The sequence below is a fragment of the Ochotona princeps genome, chromosome 10 (genome assembly GCF_030435755.1).
Source record: "Ochotona princeps isolate mOchPri1 chromosome 10, mOchPri1.hap1, whole genome shotgun sequence".
NCBI classification, from domain to species: Eukaryota; Metazoa; Chordata; class Mammalia; order Lagomorpha; family Ochotonidae; genus Ochotona; species Ochotona princeps.
This window is the reverse complement of record NC_080841.1, coordinates 42465955-42489690: the sequence shown is the minus strand read 5'-3', so window position 1 is coordinate 42489690 and position 23736 is coordinate 42465955. Positions and strand designations below refer to the sequence as shown.

At 41.6% G+C, this 23736-nt stretch overlaps 1 protein-coding gene across 1 annotated transcript in view; it reads right to left on the bottom strand.

The window, feature by feature from the left end:
• Window positions 1-9105: 9105 nt before the first annotated feature.
• KCNK1 (potassium two pore domain channel subfamily K member 1) overlaps window positions 9106-23736 on the bottom strand; it is a 36746-nt gene continuing 22115 nt past the window's right edge. Inside the window, exons 2-3 of the mRNA XM_004578530.3 lie at window positions 13350-13745; window positions 9106-10283 (exon numbers count right to left, since the gene is read on the bottom strand). Of these exons, the coding sequence (XP_004578587.2) occupies window positions 10024-10283; window positions 13350-13745 (656 nt within the window). The 3' untranslated portion in view covers window positions 9106-10023. The remainder of the gene's footprint in view (window positions 10284-13349; window positions 13746-23736) is intronic.

The window sequence follows — 23736 nt, the reverse complement described above, 5'->3', positions numbered from 1 at the left end:
TATCTTTGTGCAGTAAGAGAAAGCAAGTGAAAACAAATTCATGGTTGATAGCCTGTTTGTTATTATCTGGACATAAATCATGGTGAGGCAGAATAAAACGTTGTTTTAGAATTCTGTCCCTTATAGTAAAGGATTGTAAAATGATCTTCACTCTGAACAGGTTTCATCACCCCAGATGCAGAATTAAATCTCAGCACAGACCCTGGGGGTTCGCTCCTGAGGTCTGGTCTCACAGCATGGAGGGCGCAGACAAATGCTCAGTCGGTCTGCAGGGTGTCTAGGATAGACGAATGGATTCATCTGACAACAAATCTCCAGCAGTTAATGAAGTGGGATAAAAATATGTAGCATAATGTCTGCTAGAATATCCAGATACAATTGACTCTCTAATTAGCCAACAGCATTTTATCAAAATAACCTTCTGAAAGGAAAACTCATAACACAGAAATAGGATGACATTTGATGTCACATTTGTGTTTATGCATATATGCATATTAATGTTATATGTAAGAATTATGTAGAATCCAAATATAATAAGTAGATATGACTAAACATTTCAGAGGTTGTAGAGAGGCACATATCCTTTACTTCTAGTTACTAAACTGTATACTTATTTATTAGCACTTTTTTTTGTAGGCACTTGAGTCACCATTCCTTTAATTCCAATGTCAAGACTAAAAGATTCTCTTGGTTTCCTAATTCAAGTCCTGCTCTCAGAGACCCCTCAAGCCCACCTCGTAGTTAACTATAATTGTCTTGTTCCTCAGCTCATGTGGGTCTTTCCACCAGTTGACACGATGGTCATCTTTGAGTCCAAACATCAGGTTTGTACACATAATTTTATTTCTGTGTAAAAGATTCCATTGTGCCTCACTGCACGTTGTTGACAACCACCTCTCCTTCCTTTCCAGAGGATGGTTATTTTAATTTCAGGTTGAAAATTTCCATGTGTAGTCTGTAGTCTTTATCCAGCCAATATCCCTTCTCAGAAGATGTCAACAATGGGGATATGGCCTCTCCAAGACAGAGAGGCTTGTGGAGGCCTGTTCACTGTTTCAGTTCCTTAGATTCCAGGGCAACAGCATAGTGAAAATCGCCAACCATGACTCGCCCTCTCCTCCAAAAAAAAAAAAAGCATCAACCATTCTTGCTCTGTAATAGAGGTCTGTCTGCCAACTGCAGCACCAGCCATCAATTACAGCAGCCTTTAAAATCTAGCCTGGTCACTGTGCAGTTGGTGGGGATCAGCTCCATTCCAGCATTAAAAGTCACACTGTCCTAAACCATGATACACCACATAATATACCACATATGTGTTAAGAGATAACAACTGCTTAGAGGAAGGTTTTTATAATTTAAGGGTGAAGCATAAAAAGAGGGTGAATGCAGCAATTCAAGCCAATGATAGCCAGGTAGCACAAGATCAAGTAAAGCAGGTGGTAACAGCGTAACACACAGATGTGTTTCACCATTCATGGACATACTGCAGCTCTGAGCTCTGGGTTTCTATCAGCTGCTTAGAAAGGAGAGAGTCAGTGCCGAGTTATGTATGTGAAAACATTTATGTTTGTATATATATGCCATTATCTAAATATTGAAAGCAAAAAGATGTGGAACCTCACAGCTCAGCTGATTTCTTCACTTAATAAAGCAAAAGGAAATCACATGAAGATTCAACTGATTTACACCAGAGGTGAGCAGTACTCTGATCTTCACGCCTAGAGGACAGCAAGGTGACCTTGGTGTTCAGAAATGACATTTCTAATTTAGGGGAATTTGCCAGGTAAATTAATCCCCTAAAACAAATCTCAGTTCTATTAGATGAAAATACAGTGGTCCTCCTTTATTTGGGGTTTTGTTTTCCCAAAACTGAGGTCAATTGAAGTCCAAAAATATTAAATGGGTAATTCCAGATATAAACAATCCAAACAGCTTCTACTTCACTCTTCTGCAATGCTCATCCTATTGTTAACATGTATTGCTATTAATCTAGTACTTCGCCTGGTTTATAAACTGAGTTTTACTATAGGTATGTATGTAAAGAAAAGGGTGTGGTATGGCTATAGTTCAGTGCTCCCCACACTTTCAGGCATCCGGTGGGAGTCTTGAAATGCATCCCCTGCAGATCCTGGAAGCAAACTGTGTGTCTTAGTTTACTGTTTCCTTAAATGAAATACTTTAAATGTGATTTAACATTGTGATAAAAATTGGGTTATTGAAACACCAAAAGGCATGTTATGCCTGCATAGAATACCCTTGTGCTGCCTAAAGGCTTCCTTTCAGTCTTCCAGGCTGGGCAATCAGGCACACTGCTTGCCAGTGTGTAGGTATTTGCAAACATCTAAAGGGTTTCTCAACAAAGTTACATGATTTTCTGTGGGTTGAGAAACCAGAAGAATGATTTCAGAACTACGTTTGAAGCTGCCTGAGTATGCTGAGTAGGGCAGAAAGGACTTACCTCTTATTCAGTGTATTTGGCTGCTAGGCCATGAAAAATTCTCTTACTTCAAAGTGATTTTATGGACTGCAGGCTTTTTATTGTATTTTAGAAAGCCAAGGTAGCTTGACAGTGCACATTAGGTAAGTGAAATATTATGGATTTGTCTTCAGCATACAGTTTCCTGTTCACCCTCATCCAAATTTCCTTAAGCTAAAACTCCTGAAAACAATGAGTGGCTACAGAAGAAACTAAATGTATTATGGAGTCAGATAAAGGAAATGATCAACACTGTATCCTTTTGATATCAGCTGTGAAGTTGCTAAATTTTTGTTTCTGAAACTACATCCTGAGGGGGCCATCTTCCCACATCAAGGACAAGAGGGACTTCGTGGCAAGGAGTCCCAAAATGAACATATCATGCCATACAACGGGGACACTCCACTCTTAGTTATGAACAGAATGTCACCCTCCAGTGCATGCCTGTGCCAATTTATAGTGAACTGTTATTCTGGGTAAGTATTAGCTATATATTTTTTGTAAGAGACATTTAAACTACTGATAACTTTAATAGGTTAAAGAGGCTTTGTAAGAATTTTTCCAGTATTCTTGAGGTCTCTCAATTCATAAACACACAAATCCCCTCATTCATTATCTAAAAGGCACAGAATGTGAGGCGGGTGTTTAGTCTGGTAGTTAAGACACTGTTCCTTCTATTGGAGTGTCTGGCTTGAAGTCCCAGCTCTGTTTTCAGTTCCAACTTCATGCTTATGCACACCCTGAAAGGTAGAGGGGATGGATCAAGTGATTGGGTCCCTGCCACTCAAAACAGAGACCTGTATGAGTTTCTGGATCATAACCTGTTACATGGTCATCTGAGGACTAAACCAGCAGATGGAAGCTTTGTCTGTTTCTCTACCCTTCAAATTAAAATTTGAAAAAAAGTCAGTCACAACAATGCATATGTCTAGAAGCACACAGTTTGTAGAAAGTATAAGTATGCTCATGTTTCAGGAAAAAGAATAAAAAGAAAAGCAGTGGTTTTATACCTAATCATTCCCAGACATTTCTTATCTAATATCACACCAAGTCAGTCTGTTTAGAAATCTGCCCTCTGTTCTTCCCACCTGTCTTCCTCTTTAATCTTTGAACAAGTCTCTTTTTATGTGTCTTGAGGGGTTACTGCTGCAGAAAGAAACCACAATCTTGAAGGTGGAATGAGCTGGCCAAATCTTTACAGGATTCTTTTGGAGATTGCTTCCATGCCTTGGTTCATGTTCCAGGGGCCTTACAGAGGTTGAGAACTTTTACTCTGCAGTACTCAGTTCTGTCCTCAGAACCAACATTCCCTATCAGGCATTGTTCACCTCCAAGTACACACAGGATAGCACTCTGTTTAATGACAGTGATCTCTGGTGTTGTTCTGAAATTCAGTCCAGCAGGGGGTCTTGAACCCATTTCACACTTACCACTCAAAACCCTCCCAATTCACATTCCCCACCAAGTGCAGTCTCTCATCTCCCACTCAAGTGTCCCCATTGTCAGTCCTAACACAGTTCTAGCACACTGTCCTTCTGGCCACTGCCCTGCGCCAGTGGACCCCAGATTCATCTGGGAGGTTGATTCAGAGCTCCTCGGGGTTGACACAGCTCACTCGTCCCTTAGTATGGAATCTGGTCAGTGGCTGAGAACAAAAAGACAGGAGAGGGCACTCAGCTCTGTTGCCTATCTGTCAGGGCAGAGAAAAGCTCAAACTCCACTTCTGTGTTTGCGTCTCACCCTTCACACTAACAATAGCAACAATGTGAAGGGCTTTGACGTTAAGTGTATTCTTTGCCTCCAACTCACAGACACTTCTTGAATGAAGTCCCATGCTCTATTACTTATTAATGACACTCAGATTCAGAATTTTTCCCTTACGTGCTTCCTCGTTTTCTGTACTTTGAATCCTCTCTCATCTTAAAGTCAAGTAGTTGTGGCACATCAGTTGTTGTTTCTTGCACTGTGTATCATATAATGGCACCCTCCAAGTGTAACCCATCACCTGGGAGATTCATAGTGCTCAGCACCTCAGGCTGCTGCGCCATACCAGACATTGTGATCACAAGAAACTTTGCATGATCCAAGCCTCTGGGCTCTTCCTTCATCCATAATCAGTAGAGGCAAGGTCAGAATGCAAGAAATGGGACATGTCTTCCAAAACTTCGGCAAGGAGCTGCCGATCCTGAGGTCAGCATGGCAGAAGCAGGGAAATGCATAGTGAGCTGCCAAATTGGGATGACTCCTGCTTGTAGTCTCCAGATGTGGTTTCGTTGCTTCAAGACAAGACATGATTTTATGCAATAAAGGATCGTGTTTCATAAGTCAGGGGATATGATGGTCAAATATCTCAGGGCTGGTAACAGTTTGCTCTTGATGCTTGACACAGCAAATTACAGTGTGAGTGACCTAACGTGAGGAGGCACTACCCTGCAGTCAGAGTGCTTGGTTGTCTCATTAGCTTTTTTGTTTAATTGTATAAATTTTATTTTTGATAATTTTTACATATAAGATTAGGGTGCAAAGGGTCAACAGCTAGAGGAAAGTGGGTGAGATCATTGTTTTCACATTTTCTTTTTTCCTTCCTGCATCTGGGGGGAGGGGAGAAATAAGGGAAGAAGCCATACCAGCTTCCCAACCATCCCAGGGTCCCTGACGTGGGCCATGCTCTGAGGGTCCTGCTCAAGTGTTTTTGATAGTTCAACAGTTCTGTATTACTGCCAATCTTGCCACTCTAATAACGATGAAAATTTCTCCAGACTCCACTGGCTGACATAGTCTACCTTAGACTCTCCATTTGCCAAGGAATTCACTTTCACTGCCAACATTTGGCTGTGGGTAGTTGATCGATTTGTTCTGATCTCTGTCCTTTGTTATGGTATCAGGTATCCTCTGTAAGCTCCACTGTACTGTCAAATCCTCCATGTGCATCTGCAGATGCTGTCCATTGCTTTGTTCATGGCCACTGAGGAGGCCCAGCTCTGACACAAGCATTCCACAGTCAGGCCATGGAATCTGCCATTTTCTCCATGGTTGGAATTCTGAGTCCAGTGGTTCAGTTGGGGGAGATTCCCAAAGAAACTTCATCTGAGGTGATCCCAGATCTGATTTTTCTACGTGCATGCTAATACATGGTCCGGTAAAGTCTGTCGCCCAAATCGGCTTTCATGTACACTGTTAGTGGAAATCGCTGGGTTGGTTTTCTCCAGTCCTGTCTCCCACACAAATTAATGAGTGTTGTAGTTCAGTCTGGTCCTTCCCACCACACACTCGGCCCCCACGCAAACCAGTGGAAGTTGTAGCCTATTCAGAGTGACCAGCAATAACTCCCACCAGGCCTGCTACCTGCCCTGGTTCCTGTGTTTGCTATTATGAACAGCAAACTGGTCCTCTCTGTCCCACATCCCTTTCAGCTCTCATACTTGTCAATGGGCATTGAAGCCTAATTCAATATAACCAGTCACCCTATCCATGCATACACGTTCCGTCAGATGTCACTCTCTGTCTAGTCATGCCTGTCCCAGTTCTGGTTCTCATGCTCACTAATGGGAGTGGCAAACCAAGAGGGAGGTGCTCACTGTTTCGCTAATGTGTTCACTTCCACTCCTGCATCTTGTACTCTCCAGGTAGTACTGCAGTTTAGCTCTACAGAGTTTTTCCTCCATGCTAGCATCTGCTAGCTGATGCTGCGGGAAAGCCTAACCAACCCTCACCCACTCTGGTTTATGCATGTACCAGCAGGTATAGTCCATCCTGCCTGGCTTCCCTGCAATGCAGTTTACATGCAGGTCAACAGGTGTTGTAGACCTGCCCAGCCTTATCTGGCCCCATCCCAACTCATACTCTCCAGTGGGAATATTGGCCCAGCAGGGAAGCTCCCTGCAGCCATCCTACTAGGCTTGCCTGCTCTCCCCAGATCTCACGTGTGCTGGTTGGGCATTGCAATCCAGTTGCATGGCCTGCCTCACTCCAGCATTTGCCAGTGGGTGTTGCAGCCTGGCCTGGCCCGCCCCCAGTGCCAGCTCACGCTGGTGAGGACTACAGTCTAGCCAGTCCAGGCAGCCCCCAGTCCCAGCCCTAATGTGAACTGGCTGGTATTGCAGCCCACCCTCGCACGAACCACACACCATTCTGGCTCTCGGATTTGCCAGCAGGTAATATGAACTGACTCAGCCTGGTTCACCTCCGACCTGAACCAAAAGTAAGCCCGTGGGTACCATAACCTGGCCTGGTCTGGGCTGCTCCCTTTCTTGATTCTTGTGCTCACCTGCAGGGACTGTGTCCCAGCAAAGGAGTTTCCCAAGCTTCTCCATCAGAACCTCTCCCAATGCCAGATCTCACACACACTGGTAGCTCTGTGGGCCAGCCCTACTTAGTCCACTTCCTGTCCTAGCAGGAAAAGTAGACTTTCCTGACTGGCCCTCACCCATTCTGGTTTTTACTATTGGATGCTACAGTGCAGCCAAGCCTAGTCCACACCCAGAGACAGCTCACGCATGTCTCAGCAGGGCAGAGACTTAGCCCAGCCCATCCTACACCGATCCTGGCTCTCATGATCACCAGTGGGTGCTAGAGTCTAGCCCAGTCTTGCACACTCCAGACCCAGTCCACACCCATGCCAAGGGAGACTGAAGCCATGTCCAGACCAGACAGCAGCCCCCACTCCGATCCCGGCGCTCTCCAATGGGACCCACAACCCAGCCAGGGTGTTCCCTTAGCTCCCCAACCATGCCTGATCCCAGCCTCAGATTACGTGAATGCCAGTGGTTGTTCTGACCTAGCTTGGTATAGCCCCTCCCCTGTCCTGGCCTTTGCCTTTGAATGCTGTAGCCTGGCCTGGCCCATCTGGCCCCCCCAGTCCCAACTCTCACTGGTGGGTGCTGCAACCTGGTTCTGCTCAATCAGTTCTCATCACTGGCTCATGCAAACCAGTAGGTATGGCAGCCTAGCCCAGCATGACCTGCACTCCAGCCTTGTTTCTGCACTTGCCAGTGGGCTATAGTTTGCTTGGTCCCACCTGGTCTACCCCCTTCCAAAACCAACTCACATACTTGCTGATGGATGGAACTACCATGCCCAGCCTGCCTGACTCCCAGATCTGAATCACGTGCTCATCAGTGGGAGCTATGACCCATTAGGGAAGTTTTCCCAGGTTCCCCCACTTGGGCAACTCCCAGACCCAAATCTCACACATGCCAGTGGGTACTTCGCCCTTACCTGGCATGGCCTGCCCCATCCGTCCCGGCCTTTGTATGATCTGGTACAGCCCCACACCCTGTTTTAGGATGCTCATGCAGGTGCTGCAGCCTGGACTTGCCCCACTTGTTCCCAGCCCCAGTACCTGTGAGTGTCAGTGAGTTCCATGGTCACACTTAGCTCAGCCCATCACCATCCCAACTCTCAAGCTAACCAGTGGGACTTGTATTTCCACAGGTTTGGGCCCACATATCCCCCACAGAATCTGCCCCCAGACCTGGTTCACTTGCTTGCAGGTTGGTGTCCTGGCCAAGTCTAATGTGATCCATCCTCTGATGTGACACTCATGGTCAAGTACTGGGATCTAGCCCTGCCAGAGAGGCCCATCGCCATAGCTTGTGTGTGCACTAGCGTGTGGTGGTCAGTCATGTTCCATGCTAACAAGCCCAACCCAGGAATCCCATGTGGGCTGGTGTATCAGTCTGACCCATAAAGATCTTTAGGTCTTTCTCCTCCAAACCACCATGTCTCAGTCTCCTTGTTTACCTGCAAGTGCAGTGGCCTTGTCATTGGGTGTCTCTCAGGATTCATTCTTCAGCTACACGTACAGTGGCCTTATTCATGGATGTCCCTAGGCAGTAATTCCCCCAAGATCCCAGAGCTTGCCACCAGATGTCTGGCAGACAAAACCTGGTGCTGGTTTGCACTCTGGCTGCTCCTAAGCCCAGGACCTTACCCCCCGCCTAGCACCAGTGGGTGGGGAGCTATGATCCCCAGTAGAAAGCCTGGCCCAGCATGTGTCTGTGGCTGGTGGATCCAGACACCCGTGCCATTGCTCAGACTTACCTGGACTCTGCCCACTATGTCTCATTAGCTTTTAAGCAACCAAACTCACCACCTGGGAAGCTTCCCATGGGAGATTAAGACTGGCATAAGGTGTCACAGGCATTTGTTATCACACTGAATCTCTCTTATATTTCCTTCTAAAACATTTAATAGTGGAGTAGCCATTTATCCTAGAGGCTAAGATGTCAATATCCATTATTGTAGTAACTCAGATTAATATTTGGCTCTATTCCTGACCCTCTCGCTTTGTGCTAATGCACACCATGGGAGGCAGCAGTGAGGGCTTGTGATGTGGACCCCACAGGAGAAACCTAGATTGTATTCCTGCATCCCAACTTTGGCCCTGGCCCAGATCCAACCACTATAGGCATTTGAGAAGCAAAGCATTGAAGGGAGCTCTTTCTGTTTCTCTGACTCTCAAGTTTAAAAAAAATCAAGTAGAAAGTATTAATAGTGTTCTGTGTACCTCAATTATGTGCTACCTTTAGGGTTCTTGTCAGAGAGTGCATATATTGCATACTCCTTCACAGAAGAAAACACTTAATCTATTAAAGCACAGGATTTCTATCAGCTATGATTTTTATTTATTTCATCTTATATAGTCAGATTAATGTAACATAATCTGTTTACTTGAAACTTTTATGTTCTAGTTCTGGATTTTAGTATTAGGTTACTTGTAAATCACAATGTATTTTCAAAGCAAAATAGCTTAACCTTTTAACAGGTCCTATTCTTCATTGCCTGCTCACTTCCAAAAAAGGACTTACAAACATATTTACACATCTGATATCAAAATATTGCAAGAAAATAGAAACATTTATTGTGACAGAGCACTGCATTATTCCTGCTTAATTTTCTTATTTATCTTCTACAGCAATTACAATTGTTCAGTATAAAGAGAAATCAACAGAAAAAGAAATATCTATAATCTTGGATTAAGAAGTAGTATTCTGGTAACCTAAACTCTATGTACAGGATATAAACATATTTATATTTTACATGTACACAGTTAATGATTACCTACTCATATAAATAGTAGACTTAACCTACAAAAATAACCATTTAGCACAGCACATGCAAACTAGAACACAGAAACCTATTTATAAGACACCTCTATGCCTTTCAGTTTTAAATATAAATGTCACTGCTATTTAGCCATCAGCTAAATCATTTAAATGCAAACCACAAAGTCCCCAGTTTTAAAGTATAAAATAAGATCCTATCCACAGCTGCACACTGTTTCAAACTTTTTCCTTCTAGCAGTAAAGTCTAGATAATTCTACCATAAGTGAGTTAAAGGCACACAGCCCATTTCTTCAGAGAGCAGACCTTCCTCCAGGCCCAAAGCTTCTTTTGTTCTATTTTTCCTTCGAAAATATTGCAAACAGTAAATATCTAATAAGATAACATCCCCTTGGCATTTATAGTCTCGTAAAAATGAACAGTGAAGCCTATTCCTCAGGCCCTGACCCTGGGTACCCAGTATGATGCAACGAATCCTGTGTTCAGTGGTTGGCAGAGCCATCTGTACAGGCAGATGATGGAGTGGCCACAAAAGGCTCATTCTGCTTCTGATCCTCTTTCATGCCTGCAACTTGGTCTGTGATGGAGGAGAAGGACAGCTGGTCGTGTTCTATAATGTGCACTTGATCTTCGTCCTTGTCCTTCTTCACATAGAACATTTTCCTGAATTTTTTCAGCTCATGGAGTTCACAGAAGGTTTCCAGAACCACCAACATGGCAATCAGGCCAAGTAGCAGGTAACCTATGAGAGAAACAGTGTCAGTGGCATCTAGTCAAAGCCAACTCCAGTCTCACATAGCTTACTTAACTCAGTTCCCCACAAGCCAACAGACAACTCCACCCTGGTTTTCTAATTTCTATGAACATTTTGACATAATGGGCTTCAGGTAGAATGATCCAGAAAAAGATAATAATGATTGATTTCGGCTCCTGTGACCTTGGATTATTTAGAATCTCAAGAAAAGCAAAAAGTTGTGTCTCACATAGCATTGTCAAAGACAGATAACAAACTACATCCACCAAAATGTGACCTTCGTCCAAGGAGGTCTTCCAGACCTGCCTTGTTAGTGGCCACAAAAAGCCAGTGACATTTTAGAAACATCTGATTTACGATGGGACAGTCACAAGAAAGCTTGGCACCTATTTAAGTCCTTAATACTTTTATTGTTATCTCTCCTACATAGTAAGAACTTTAGTAATAGAATTTACAACTTAAGCTATATTTAAATCCCTTTAAGACTTGACAGTGGATTAAGGCACTGGGAAAGTCACAGCTCTTGTTCTTGGGATCCAGTTCCACCTCTGCTTCTAATCTAGCTGCCTGCTAATGCACACCCTGGGAGGCATGAGATAATGGCTCAAGTCACTTGGGTTCCTGTCATCCAGATGGAATTCTTGGCTTCTAGCTTTGGCCTGGTCTAACCCTGGCTGTGGACATGTGAAGAGTAAATCATTAGATGGAGGATTTCTCTATGTATCTTTCCCTCTTTCTTTCATTCTGCCATTCAAGTAAATAAATGGAGGAATTTTAAAAAGTAATTGGTAACAATATTAAATAGATTCTTGTGTGTGGAAGCTTACATCTGCAATTAACCTACAAAACTATCTGCACGTGGAACTTAAACTCATTGTGAACTGAAGCTGTCTGTTAAACGACTGTCATTTTTGAGGAATATGTTCCATTCCCTGGTCAACACTCCCAGAATCTGAAAATTAAATGATAACTTTTGATTCTGAAACAATGCAATTCATTGAAATTTGTGATGAGGATATGATAATCTCATAATTTTAACAATCGATTATTTTAAAAATCACTTTCCAGAAAAAAAAATGTTTTCCATGTAAAGAAACAAACAAACAAAAAAAAACAGAAAAGTTTAAGCATAACTAAAACTCCCACTTCATATCACAGCAGAAAACATTTGAGGAATATTTTTTATGAAACACATGAGCCAGGAAAGCTGGAAATGGCAGAAAAGGCTGATTAGCTTAAGAATGCAAAGCTTTGCTGTCTTCAGAGCTTGACTCTAAAATTTTATAATAATATGGTACACAGAATATACTTTAGACTGATTGAATCTGTTAAATTTCCTTTATTGTTATTTAATCAATAATCAAACTTTTGAGTGCTGACAGAAGCATCCATAGGATTTCGAGAAAAAGCTATGGTATCTTTTTATCCTATCCAAACTAATATACTTTTAGAACATTCATTTGTTAAATACTCAAGTTCTTAACACTCAAAGCATAAACTGCAAAAAATATGGGCTACATTGTAGCAACAATTAAATATAACACTTTAGTATTAAAAAAGGAAATTAAACCATTAAATAAAACTTATGAGAAGATAGCTTATAAAAAGTATAGCCAATAACTATAATCACAGAAACATTCTACTTCTCTATCATGAAAACTGTTAAAAAAAAAAAAACTTACTATTAAATGAAAAGAAAGGTAAAGTTACCTTTATTGTGCTATCAACTTTACGCAAACAGCTCTATAATGCTCCTGGCTGATACCACTCCCAAAGCACTGAAACTGTAGTATTAGAGCATTATAAACTGGCAATGCCATTTGGAAAGCACAAGCTCATATGTTTTTGACAAAAAAAAATATTCATTTTTGGGCCACCAATTCTCCTTCCCAGAAGGATATCAAAGTAGGGGAAAGTATAAAAATACTAAGAGGTTTATTGCAGTATTATTTGTAATATTCCAAATTAGAAGCAACTCCAATAAATTGACAACTGGGGCATGGGTGGATGATGATACAGATACTTTGTGAAATATCATAATGACTGAAAAAAATAATACTTAGAGTAACTGAAGGAAGTAAGAAGCTATCTTTGTAATCATTTGGCAAACTTCTGTTGGACTTGCCAGGCACTATTCAAATCGTTTAAGATTTCTGAGTGAAGTCTTTGTTCTGAGTGAGCCTGCGGTTTCATGGAAATGTTAAGATACACACAATCCAAGCATTTGTGAGGCTGCAACTATGGGACCGGGCCAGGACAGGGCATGTGACTGCCTGCAAACCTGCTTTGATTTCCTAGAAGACTTGGTCTGAACCATATCACAAACTAAAAATAACATGAGAAAGCAGAAATGAAAACAGTAGATACACCATGACTGACATTTTATACATCTTGAAAAACTTGGGAAAGTCTCATTTAAAAATGAATGGTTTCTCAAAACTGGGTAACACATTTTTCAAAAATATTATATTGAATTAAAAATATACTTAACTATTATAAGCCACTGGCCATCTACATTTTAATGCCTGTTTTATTTCCTGCATGTAACATTCTGAAAATAGTTAACATAGGCTAATATCTGAGAAATAAGAATCAGATGGATAAATGAGCTTAGCAATTGTTCTCAGATTTTCCTAGTAAATTAAACAACATGATTGATGGTAACAGGCTCTGAGATCTAGCTTTGCAGACATTAAAATATTTAAAACAGTAGAGCAATGTTTTATTTTTATTAAAAGTTAATCACCAAATATATTTTGTTTGGGGCATTTTTAGGCAATATGGAAATTTTGATATATTTTTGATGCCATATAGATCTTACATTATTAGTAAGAAATTGAGAAGTCATTTTAAGATGTCTGGGAAAACAAGTCAGTCGTAACATTTTTACATAAAAAGTTTTTAAGGGAATCATGAGATGAAATAAGATGAGAAAAATGGAAAATGTATGAGTGAGAAACAGAGCTTTTATGAATGCTTATTCATGGGTAGCCAACGGGAGCTTAGAATGATGAAACAGAGACAAAAGGTGCAGTCTTTGCCCCGGATACTCACACGTGATGCCAATCTTGTAAAGCTCTCTGAATTTCTGATTGTAGCCTTCTCCGGGAACATAATCCCCTAAGCCAATAGTGCTCAGGGAAATAAAGCAAAAGTAAAAGGATTCAAGGAAGTTCCAGTCATCCTCCAGGACAGAGAATACAGCGGCTGGGATGAAGAAGAAACAGGACACGGTGATCAGCCCCAGCAGGACAGCATGGACGATGGCCACCACCTGCTTGGAGAAGCCCCAGCGGACATGGAAGTAGAGGACAGGTCTGCGAGTGATGTACACAGTGACACGCTGGACCACAGCTGTCAGGAACAGGAGCGTGAAGGGAATGCCAATGACCGAGTAGATGATGCAGAAGGCCTTTCCCCCATCTGACAAGGGCACAGTGTGACCGTAACCTGCAATGACAGAAAGGCAGTGGAGGTGAGTAGAGCACAACACAGGTCTGCCCATCTTCTTTCAAGCCAACGAGAAGGGGAACACGAGGCTCTAAAAGATCAAGCGTAACTGTTGGGCCAGTGAAGTTCAAAAACAAATGTCATAAATTTGGGAGTCCAACACCCTTTGCAAACTCAGTTCAGCTCTTCCAACATGCCGACTCTGTTTTAGAATGTATTGTTTGTTGGTTTGTTTTGAGAACCAGAGACACACACTGAGAAAAAGAGAAAGGAGACAGGCTTAGCGTAATAGCCTAGCAGCTAAAGTCCTCATCTTGAATGCACCAGGATCCCATATGGGTGCCACTTTGTGTCCCAGCTGCCCTACTTCTCATCCAGCTCCCTGCTTGTGGCCTGGGAAAGCAGTCGAGGACGGCCCAAAGTCTTGGAACCCAACACCCATGTGGGAGACCCAGAAGAGGCTACTGGCTCCTGGCTTCAGATCAGCTCAGCTCTGGCTGTTGCAGCTGCTTGGGGAGTGAATCATCGGACGGAAGATCTTCCTCTCTGTCTCTCCTCCTCTCTGTATATCTGACTTTCCAATTAAAAAAAAAACACACATTTTTAAAAATAAATAAAATTAAAAAAAAAAAAAACCAGAAAGGAGACAGCATTCCCATGGGTAAGTTGGCTCTGCAAATGCCTACAGTGGCAGAAGCTGGGCATAATCTGAAACCAGGAGCTGGGAACTCACATTGGGACTGCTGCATAGGTGAGAGAGATCCTGTTCCTGGATCACCACTGCCTCCCAGAGACTGTGCTCAGAGTCAGGAATCACAGGAGGGAATCAAACCCAGGCCCTCTCAGAGAGGGCACAGACCTCTTCAACAGCAGATGAAAAAGCTTCTGAGTTTGAATTCACTATCAGGCTGGTTCTGTCTGTTTCAGAGTGAAGGTTCACACCATCTCCCACCACTGGGAAAAACTCATCATGGATACCTCCTTTCCCAGGGTTGATGTAGCCACTTCTCACTGGCTTGGGATCCTCACTACTATTTAAACACCAGTCTGCATTCATGTCCAGAAAAAAAATCACTCCTGGAATGTTCTAATAGAAATGACTAATATGTAAGAGTGTATGCATGGAAATAAGATAAGAGTACAGTAGAAGTGTAGGGAAGCCTCAATTAAGAAATACCCATAAGAGGAAGGAAAATAAAGATTAACTTATACCAGGCCACAAGGTAAAGCAACACTTAAAAAAAATATTTTGCCCAACTATCTGGTTAAAAGGCACATTTAGGAAGCTGCATATTCCCTCCTGTTATTTCTACATATTGAAAGATACCACAAATTGTCCCAAATAGTTTATAAATTACATTAGAAAAATCAGAGCACATGTCTACTTTACTGTCTCCTAGCTTTGTATCATTTCCAAATCAAGCCAATCAAGAGATTCCTCATGCAACAACAGCAAATGAGAGCAAGAGAGAACCCTGGTAGGCAGAAAGCATGGTAGGCAATCTTAAAAATCTCCTGAGCATTTTATTCTGAAAGGACTAACATGTCTGAACAAGTCAATTCAAGGAAAAGCTAACTAAAAGCATTTTTTATGAAACTGGATTCCAAAAACTCTCACATATGCAAGTGTAATTGAAAGGTGCTTTAAAATCTACTCTGTAAAATATATGCCGCTTTAAAATAAGCAATGATAAAAAATTCAGTTGCAGATCCCCCAAATTCTACATGTTGTATACCTAAGGCCCAGGAATATGGCTCTTTAAAAAAACTTTGATTGTTCTTAAATTGGTGTTCTTAAAGGTGTACCATTCATGAATAAATAATAGCAAGTAATAGAAGTCCTCTGGAATTATATGCAAATTTTAACATTCATCCAGATAAACATGTTTTTTGCAGATAGAGCCTAAGTTTTCATTCTCATATGGTGCACATGTCCCTAAATGGTTAAGAATTGCTATTCAACCATCAGATCCTGAACCCATCTGGTCTCTGCACACCCAACAGCTCCAGCAATGTCATGGCTAATCTTAAGAGAGAAATGGGCCAGTTGGAGTATCTAGAGATAACGTGAAGGACACAATATATGGGAGCAGAAAAATCTGAGCAGTTTGTCTTAAGCAAAAAAGGTGAAATAATGAGACGTGTGAATAAGGCAGCCCACACCACAGAAACGCCAGAGCTAATGGAAACTATGATTTCACCCACCTACTAAGAAAAGATGTTCTGATATCTAAAAGTAAAATCTGAAAACGGAATTTTACTTAGCCAAAGACAAATGGAAAGCTTATTACAAATTTAGTTACGAGCCCATGACTAAAGCAGCAGGAGACAATAATGTTTAATACAGATAGAAATTCTAGTAGAGACCACAGAGGATGGATGTACGTTTGGTGAGGATTTTGTAAAGGTAACGTGGGATTAGCTGAGTCAGTGGGACTCAGGCTACACAGAAACCTGCAAGTCCATGCTTTTTTTTTTGGCAGTGTTTTCACACACTAGCGTTACTAAAAATGTGGCATACCAATTTTGCACAGCCTACTGTTTTGAACTTTCATGATGTAGGTTCTAGTAGGAAAAAAAAAGTAAACAAACTTCTGGAGTTAAAATATTTTAGGATGCCATTTTTACACCCAGGTTTTGACAGCTCTTTCTATTTGAATGGTAACTGAATCTTATTTACTAAAATTCCATCTCCAAGCAATATAGATAATTGCAACAGGATCCTGGAATTTCCCTCTGCAGTAATGGCATTTTTATTTCAATAGTGTATCCTCACTGACAGATTAAAATTCATCATATACAAATCCTCCCTGAAAGCCATTTTTCTTCCCTTGATGTTTGCATAATTTTTGTTAATAGAAAGTAAAATGTAAAATTCATGTCTCATTTGTATTCTCTACACTCTTAGTGCAGACATCTTAGGAAAACACTCCTTAGTACTGACCACACAGCAATTCTTTCTCAGCAGACAACTTCAGGCACCAGATGGAAACTTCTAGTCCTACTGAATTTTAATGAGGTGGTTAAAAATTTACTCAAGTTCAATGAACTGCATCTAAATAAATTGTGAGGCAAAGTTCACATTTTTAAATTTTATGAAAAGCAAAAGCCATTACAGATCACAACTTTGCTAGCAAAGTGCTAAAAAAAAGTCTAAATTCTTTAAATTTTTTGAAATCATTTAGAAAGTTTTAGGGTTCAAAAAGTCTACTGAAGAAAAAGCTGACTCTAGGACTTGAGTTTGGATTCTGTGATCAGTTCCCATTTGTTTATGTCCTTGTATTCTGGCCTCTAACTCCACAATTGCTGGGTTTCTAGCTACGATGTTGCACTAGTGGGTATACTAGAGTACATAATTGGTCATTGTGATGACTGACAGTTTCCTATAAAATTTGGCTTCCCATTTGGCTATTTTTAATTAAAATAGCCATGACATCCTAAGAGCTAAAATCCAATCTGTAGCTATGCCATGCTGGACATAGCTCTTCTGGTTTTCCTGATATTTATTCTCATAAATGAGTTGCAGGATAATCATTTTTGGTTTCTTCTTTAAAGCATCAGAGCAAAGCAGTAAATACTTCCTTCACCTGGACAGATGCCTTCAAGAAAGTTGTGCTTATGACCCTGTCCATAATACTCCCAATTAGTTACATTTTCTAGTATGCTACAGAATATTGTCTCCCTTCTATATAGTGTTGGCTTTAAAGAGAGAGAAAGAGAGAGAGAGAGAGAGAGAGAGAGAGAGAGAGAGAGCTACAAAAGACTCCGGCTCTGAAAATAAGAGAAATATTCATATTGGCTTTGTCATTTCCTCTTCCATACAATGAATTTTACTTCCCAGCCTCAATTTAATATCTTTCCTGTTGGATTGTGTGCTCCTTTGGAGGGAAGACTATGTCTTGTACTATAAAGCTCTCTAGCCGCCCCCCTCCAGCCTCATTGCTACCTAACTCGCAGTGACCAGTATCACTGAAGTTCAATTCCAGAGTCCAAAGGCTTGAAAATTGTTCATCAGTGACAGAAGAAAAATGCCCCAAAGAGAAAGTTCCCAAATTCACTCTTCCGCCATCTTGTTGTTCCACCTGGACCCTCAACAGACGAGATGATCTCTACACACTTGGTGATGGTGCTTCACGTTTACTCTATCTACTGACCTGAATGCTAATCTTTTCCATTAACACCTTCCTAGATATTACTACCCAAAAGAAATGTTTTTAGCTATTTAGACATCCCTTAGCCCAGATAAGTTGACATACTTAACCATCACTACTGGGAGAATTGTTTTAAAATATAAATTTCATTCTTCTTCACGTATAGTGAGGCCAATAGGTCAGGACACAACTGCCCTTGAAGAGAGAGCGTTGCTATCACTGATCCTGTGAACAGGGGAGAAGAGGCCAGAAAGACAACACAGGGAAGCACCAGGTCAGTCGGGAGACAGAGAACAAGGGGAAAAATCTCGCCATGACTTCTGCAAAGATAGGGCAAGGCAAAATAAGCAAGCGTTGGGCAGACCCTGTGAATAATTTGCTCAGGCTCTCAGGCTTTCCTAAGTCATGTGGTACCTTGTGTGGGGTGACTATGGTAATGGGACAGGGGCCCCTTAGCAACAACCCAGGAAGAACTCAATGTACCGAATAGGAACAGCAGACACTGCTTAAAAGATCACTTCACAGATACTATGATGAGCTCCTGGGACCTTTAAATTACCATGTGTTTGTTATTCATTAACTCTTATCTACCCCCCGGGGAAAGTGTTTCTATGAGAAAATAAATACAAAACTTTTGGCATATTGTGACCCAAGCACTGTGCACTGAGCTTTGGCATTTATGAACACTATTTCCTTAAATCTTCACATTAGCTATTTGAGATAGGCACCTGTGCATCCCTACGTTACAAAAAGGACTACGGGGTTTATTTAGTTTACCAAATACTTAGCAGTAAGTACAAGAAAGAAGAATTTGAATAATTTTCTCACCAATGTTTTAATTCTGGCCAGTAGTGAGCAGTGGTGAAAAGAAACAAGGAATAATAAGGGAAGTGACCACTGACTATTTGGTAAATTAAAACTGGAGAAATCCCTGGTACTTCTAGAATAAAGTGATCCTTTGAGAGCTACTGTAGCCAAAGACAGTGAGTTCAAAGCTCAGCTTGCCCAAGTGAGATGCTTTCAGACACCTGTTCCAGTCCAGACCTATCAGCCTTTGATGATGAATGGACCACTTCATCACAATTCTAACCCATCTGGGGGCTTGAAAGATGTTAGCCTGACATCTGCTTGATCCAGTCTGTATCCCACTGTCATGCAAACCGGGGTTACTCCCTGGGTTTTTTGAACATGTGTGTTCCCCACTGTCCTAACCTAGGTGTGATATCTGGGACAACCCCAGTTTACCTGTCCCAATTCCACAGGATCAGGAATAAGAGGGTTCATGTCATGGTTGCAACATAAGCCTCCTGTAGGCACCAGCACTGTGCTGCAGATGAGACTGCCAGCACATGCCCTGGCATTCTCACTGCATTGCTATTGGCATGTAGTGGGCAGCAGCTTCCTCCCACCCCCTGTAGGAGTCAGTACACCTGCATGTACCTATGCTCTCACTTGAGTGTTTGTCTCACACATACACACCTTTCCACCCTGGGAGCCTTCTGAAGAGAGAAAAATCTGACTCAAAGTCTGATTATTGCAGCAAATACACAGATGAGGAGAAATCACACAAATACTCTCTTTGTTCTTTCTTTTCCTAGAAACATTTGGCCTTTTCTTTCTTTTTATTTCAACTAGACAACAGAGGGAAGAAAACTGAAGAGCCCATTGGAGTTGACAGATCCAGTTATTCTTAAATCCCCGATACCTTACCTCAGTCTCTCTTCTGTTAAAGCATTATTTTCCTCTAACTGCCACTTTCCTGGGGTTTACCTTCAGGTCTGACATAAAATTATCCTATAGCCATCACTACCCTGAGGTTTACAAGCGATTATATTATAAAGGCTTCTCAGTGACGCACTTCTAGAAGAGGGTTTTAATATTCATGTCGTAGCTATTTCTCCCTGGACATGGGTTCTGTGCAAGCAACTCAGCGTAAACATCTACTCCCCTAAAAATAGTCAGGCACCTTGCTCTGTGGAAGACAGGTTTAAAAGGTAACAAGAAAAAGTGTCCAATGACAAGAAGACAACAGTTATTTGTGCTTATTGCTATATTTACAACTCCTCCCTTCCCAAACCCACAAGTAATCAATACAGCTCTTGTTGGACCCCAATACTTGACTTTAGACTAGAAGTCAAAGAGGTCTTAAATTCTACTGTTGTGCATTGGGATGGCAGGGCCCAAGATGTATTACCCAATCAAACCAGACGTCCACTCCACCATTCAGACTCTCATGATCATCACTTGCTAAAACCTTTGGTGACCCTGGGAGGAAAACACAGTATCTGTTTGGACTTGGTGGGAACCTACAAGTTTTACAGGCAGAGGATGTGGTAATAAAGCCAACATGTCTTCTTTTTTGTTTTTAACAACTTCAGCTAAGGGGATGGACAGGCTGATGACAAATTAAAAAAAACTAAGCAAAGTTACATTTTAAAGAGTTTACTTGACCAGTCAGCAATTCATGAATCTTGGCAGCATAAAGTATTTGCAGAAACAAGAAAAAGAATTTGAAAAAAAACATTTGATTTACTACAGCATAAAATTTCTAACTAGAGAGTAGTTGGTGGTTTCTAACTGATATAATTCCTAATTCCAATTTACTTTTAAAGCACCAGAGCTACCCTAGACTAATGATGTCCCAATCAGTACTTAAAGAGGATTCACATTTCCTACGCTGGCATCCTGGTTCTGCCTCTTACTAGCTGTGGGGCCCTGAACAACATTATGGCTTGGATTCCTCAGCTGTGAAATACAAATACCGCTTCCTACTTTATGTAAATGTTAAAGGATTCAGTAACATAATCCATGTAATACAATCAGCACTTCACATATGAAGGACCTTGAAGGTTAAGTCCTCAGCTGATGCTGAAAAGATGCAACCAAGAGAATTACCTCAATAATACATGTGCTTTTTGCGGTTGGCTCCACTATTCACGGGGATACTAGTTAGAAGTTTTGGGTATGTTACACTCAGCTCTGAGCACCCATTTTAATTTTCTCCAAGTCCTTCATGATATCTTCTTCCATACTGACAGATATTATTAAGATTATCTCTGAAAAGAATTGCAAACTTAAGCAGCAAACAATACTCAAGGAACAAACTGATATGCAGGAACTTTGTTCTGCAATCTGGGAAGATACGTACATTCTCAAAATCCTGGACAAGTAGTTAAAAAAATTGTTGGTGGCAAATAAAACACAACTCAGCATCTGATTTCAATAGCTTCTGGTTTAAATTAGGGGCTAGAATCCTCCAGACTGACTGCAGTGGCAGAACACACACAGGATGGAGTGCTAGATCCAGAACCCTGATCTGAAAGACATGTGCTGGCTGGGTTCCTGGAGATTTGATCACCCTTCATGCAAGGGTGGTCAAATACCCGTGGTTAAGACACACAACTTTAAAACCACTTGTTTCACCAATGAAAAAACTACATGTCACACTCCTTATTCTAATTAATGGACTTTTTAATCTAAATCTTGAGTTGTTTGTTCAGTCAGGGCATTTCAGATGTTGACTAACTTCCCATGGGGTATATGTCTCTAATTAGAGAACTTCAGATACTAACTTCCTACTTTTAGGTTGCACATTAATTGATACAAATTCTAGCACACTACTATATCTATGTTGAAAGATGCAACATGAACACATAGCATGATATCTACACATTTTTATATGGCACAGTATTAACCACAAAAGCTGATCAAAGGAATAAAAATTCTTTGAAAGGAAGTGTGAAACCATGGGCTCATAGCTACACCTGTCTCTTCTGCTTTGTGAAAGAGACTGGGCCACTCATGAGCCCTACAATCTCCCATCCAGCCATTGTATTTCAACTAATATAACATGTCTGTATTAGCCAATTTTTCATTACCATAGTGAAACTGCTGAGGCACAATAACTTAAGAACAAAAGAAGATCATTTAGCTCACAATTTTGGAGACTGAAAATCTAAACAGCATATCCTTGGTTCCTGTGCAGGCCCCCAACTACATAACCTCATGGCAAGAGGTAGCATAGCAATGCTTACAAATGTGAGAAGGACTGCACTGCCAGGCAGAAACCCAAAGAAGTAGGGAGTGGCCAGCTTTGTTCCTTTCCTGTTACCAGGCTCTACCACATTATCTCCGATCACCACTTCTGGGGGGACCCGGCTTCTAATGCATGAAGCCTTATTGGACAAACCTTGGAAGTGTTCCCCACTCTCCACTGCAAACCCACTTCTCCCATTGAACCTATTCCTCTATTCCCAAACACTAGTGGCAAAAAATAGTTAATACTCAGCCAACATATGAGGGTACTTCAATGCATTTGTAGAAAAATGGAATTAAAGGATGCTTATTTTGGAACAAAAAGAATGCTGAACTCCATGCATAGTTGTTTCATAAGCATATGAGTTACCTATAATTTGCAATTTCCATAAACTTCAAGATCCTTCATATAAACAGATTTCAGAATTTTTGCATCAAAACAAACTTATCGGGCCTGGCACAATAGCATAGTGGTTAAAATTCTCACGTTGAACGTGCCGGGATCCTATCTGGGCACCAGTTCTATTCCTTGTGGCCCCACTTCTCATCCAGCTCTCTGCTTGTGGCCTGGGAAAGCAGTTGAGGACGGCCCAAAGCTTTGGGACCCTGCACACATGTGGAAGACCCAGAGGAAGCTCCTGGTTCCTGGCTTCAGATTGACTCAGCTCCAGCCATTGTGGCCACTTGGGGAGTGAACCATTGGATGGAAGATCTTCCTCTCTGTCTCTCCTCCTCTCTGTATATCTGCCTTTCCAATACAAATAAAATTTAAAAATCTTTTTAAAAATAAATAAACTTACCATTCAAAATAGTATATGTTTGGGAAGCAAGAGGAACAAGAGACAAAGAAAGCTTCCATTTGTTGGCTCAGTCTCCAAATGCCCAAAATAATTGGAATGGAGGCAAAGCCGGAGTCAGGATCTAGGAATGTAATCCAGGTCTCCTAAATGGGTGGCCAGAATCCAGTTAATTATTGGAGTCATCCCTGCCTCCCTCTGGATAGGAAGTTGGGGTCAGATAGACCGAATGCCCATTCTCCAAATTTATCTTCTAATTCTGTCTCTATAGAAGTTTTCTCAAGAAGATTCTCATATCATGTTTCACATATATGAACTGCCAAACTCACCCTCTAACTCATTCTTGTTCTGAGAATGGCCCCACCACCCATCCACCCCCTGCCTCAAAATCATCTGCACCTCTTTGTGCCTTCACTGACATTAAAGGGGACACCAAGAGTCTTGATTCTGGGAGACTTTCCCATTCCTCACTTTTACTCTATCACCGTTGTAATGTCTTAGTTCCGTTTTTTATACTATCCTGTTCAGCCTACCACACCACCACTTTCACCACCACAGATGAGAGTGCAGATTCTCTGGACAACACTTGGGTGCTCCACAGCAATAGGCCCAACTCGTCTGTCTGGCCTGTCTGTCTGTGTTGAAACTGAAGTGAACCAGGACACAGGCTCAGAACATCTCCTGCCCTTTCACGGGTGCATGATTTTGTACACGCCACACCTTTCATCACTCTGACCTATCTATAAAGCTCCCAGGGTAAGTCTGTGTGCACATACCTGGCAAATGGGACCATAATTCCTTTCCTGTCTCTGCCACATGTTGCCAAATAACACCCCAGACTGGTTGGAGGCATTGTTGTACAATCCCTGAACCGGGCCTGCTCACCCCATGCACAGAAAGCCAATCACAGACTTTGGAGTGGTGGAAGAAAGTAGGTTTTTATTACAGTGCTCAGAGCAAGGAGCTGGGCAGCTATTGCTTAATTCCTAGGCTCCCTAAATAATCAGA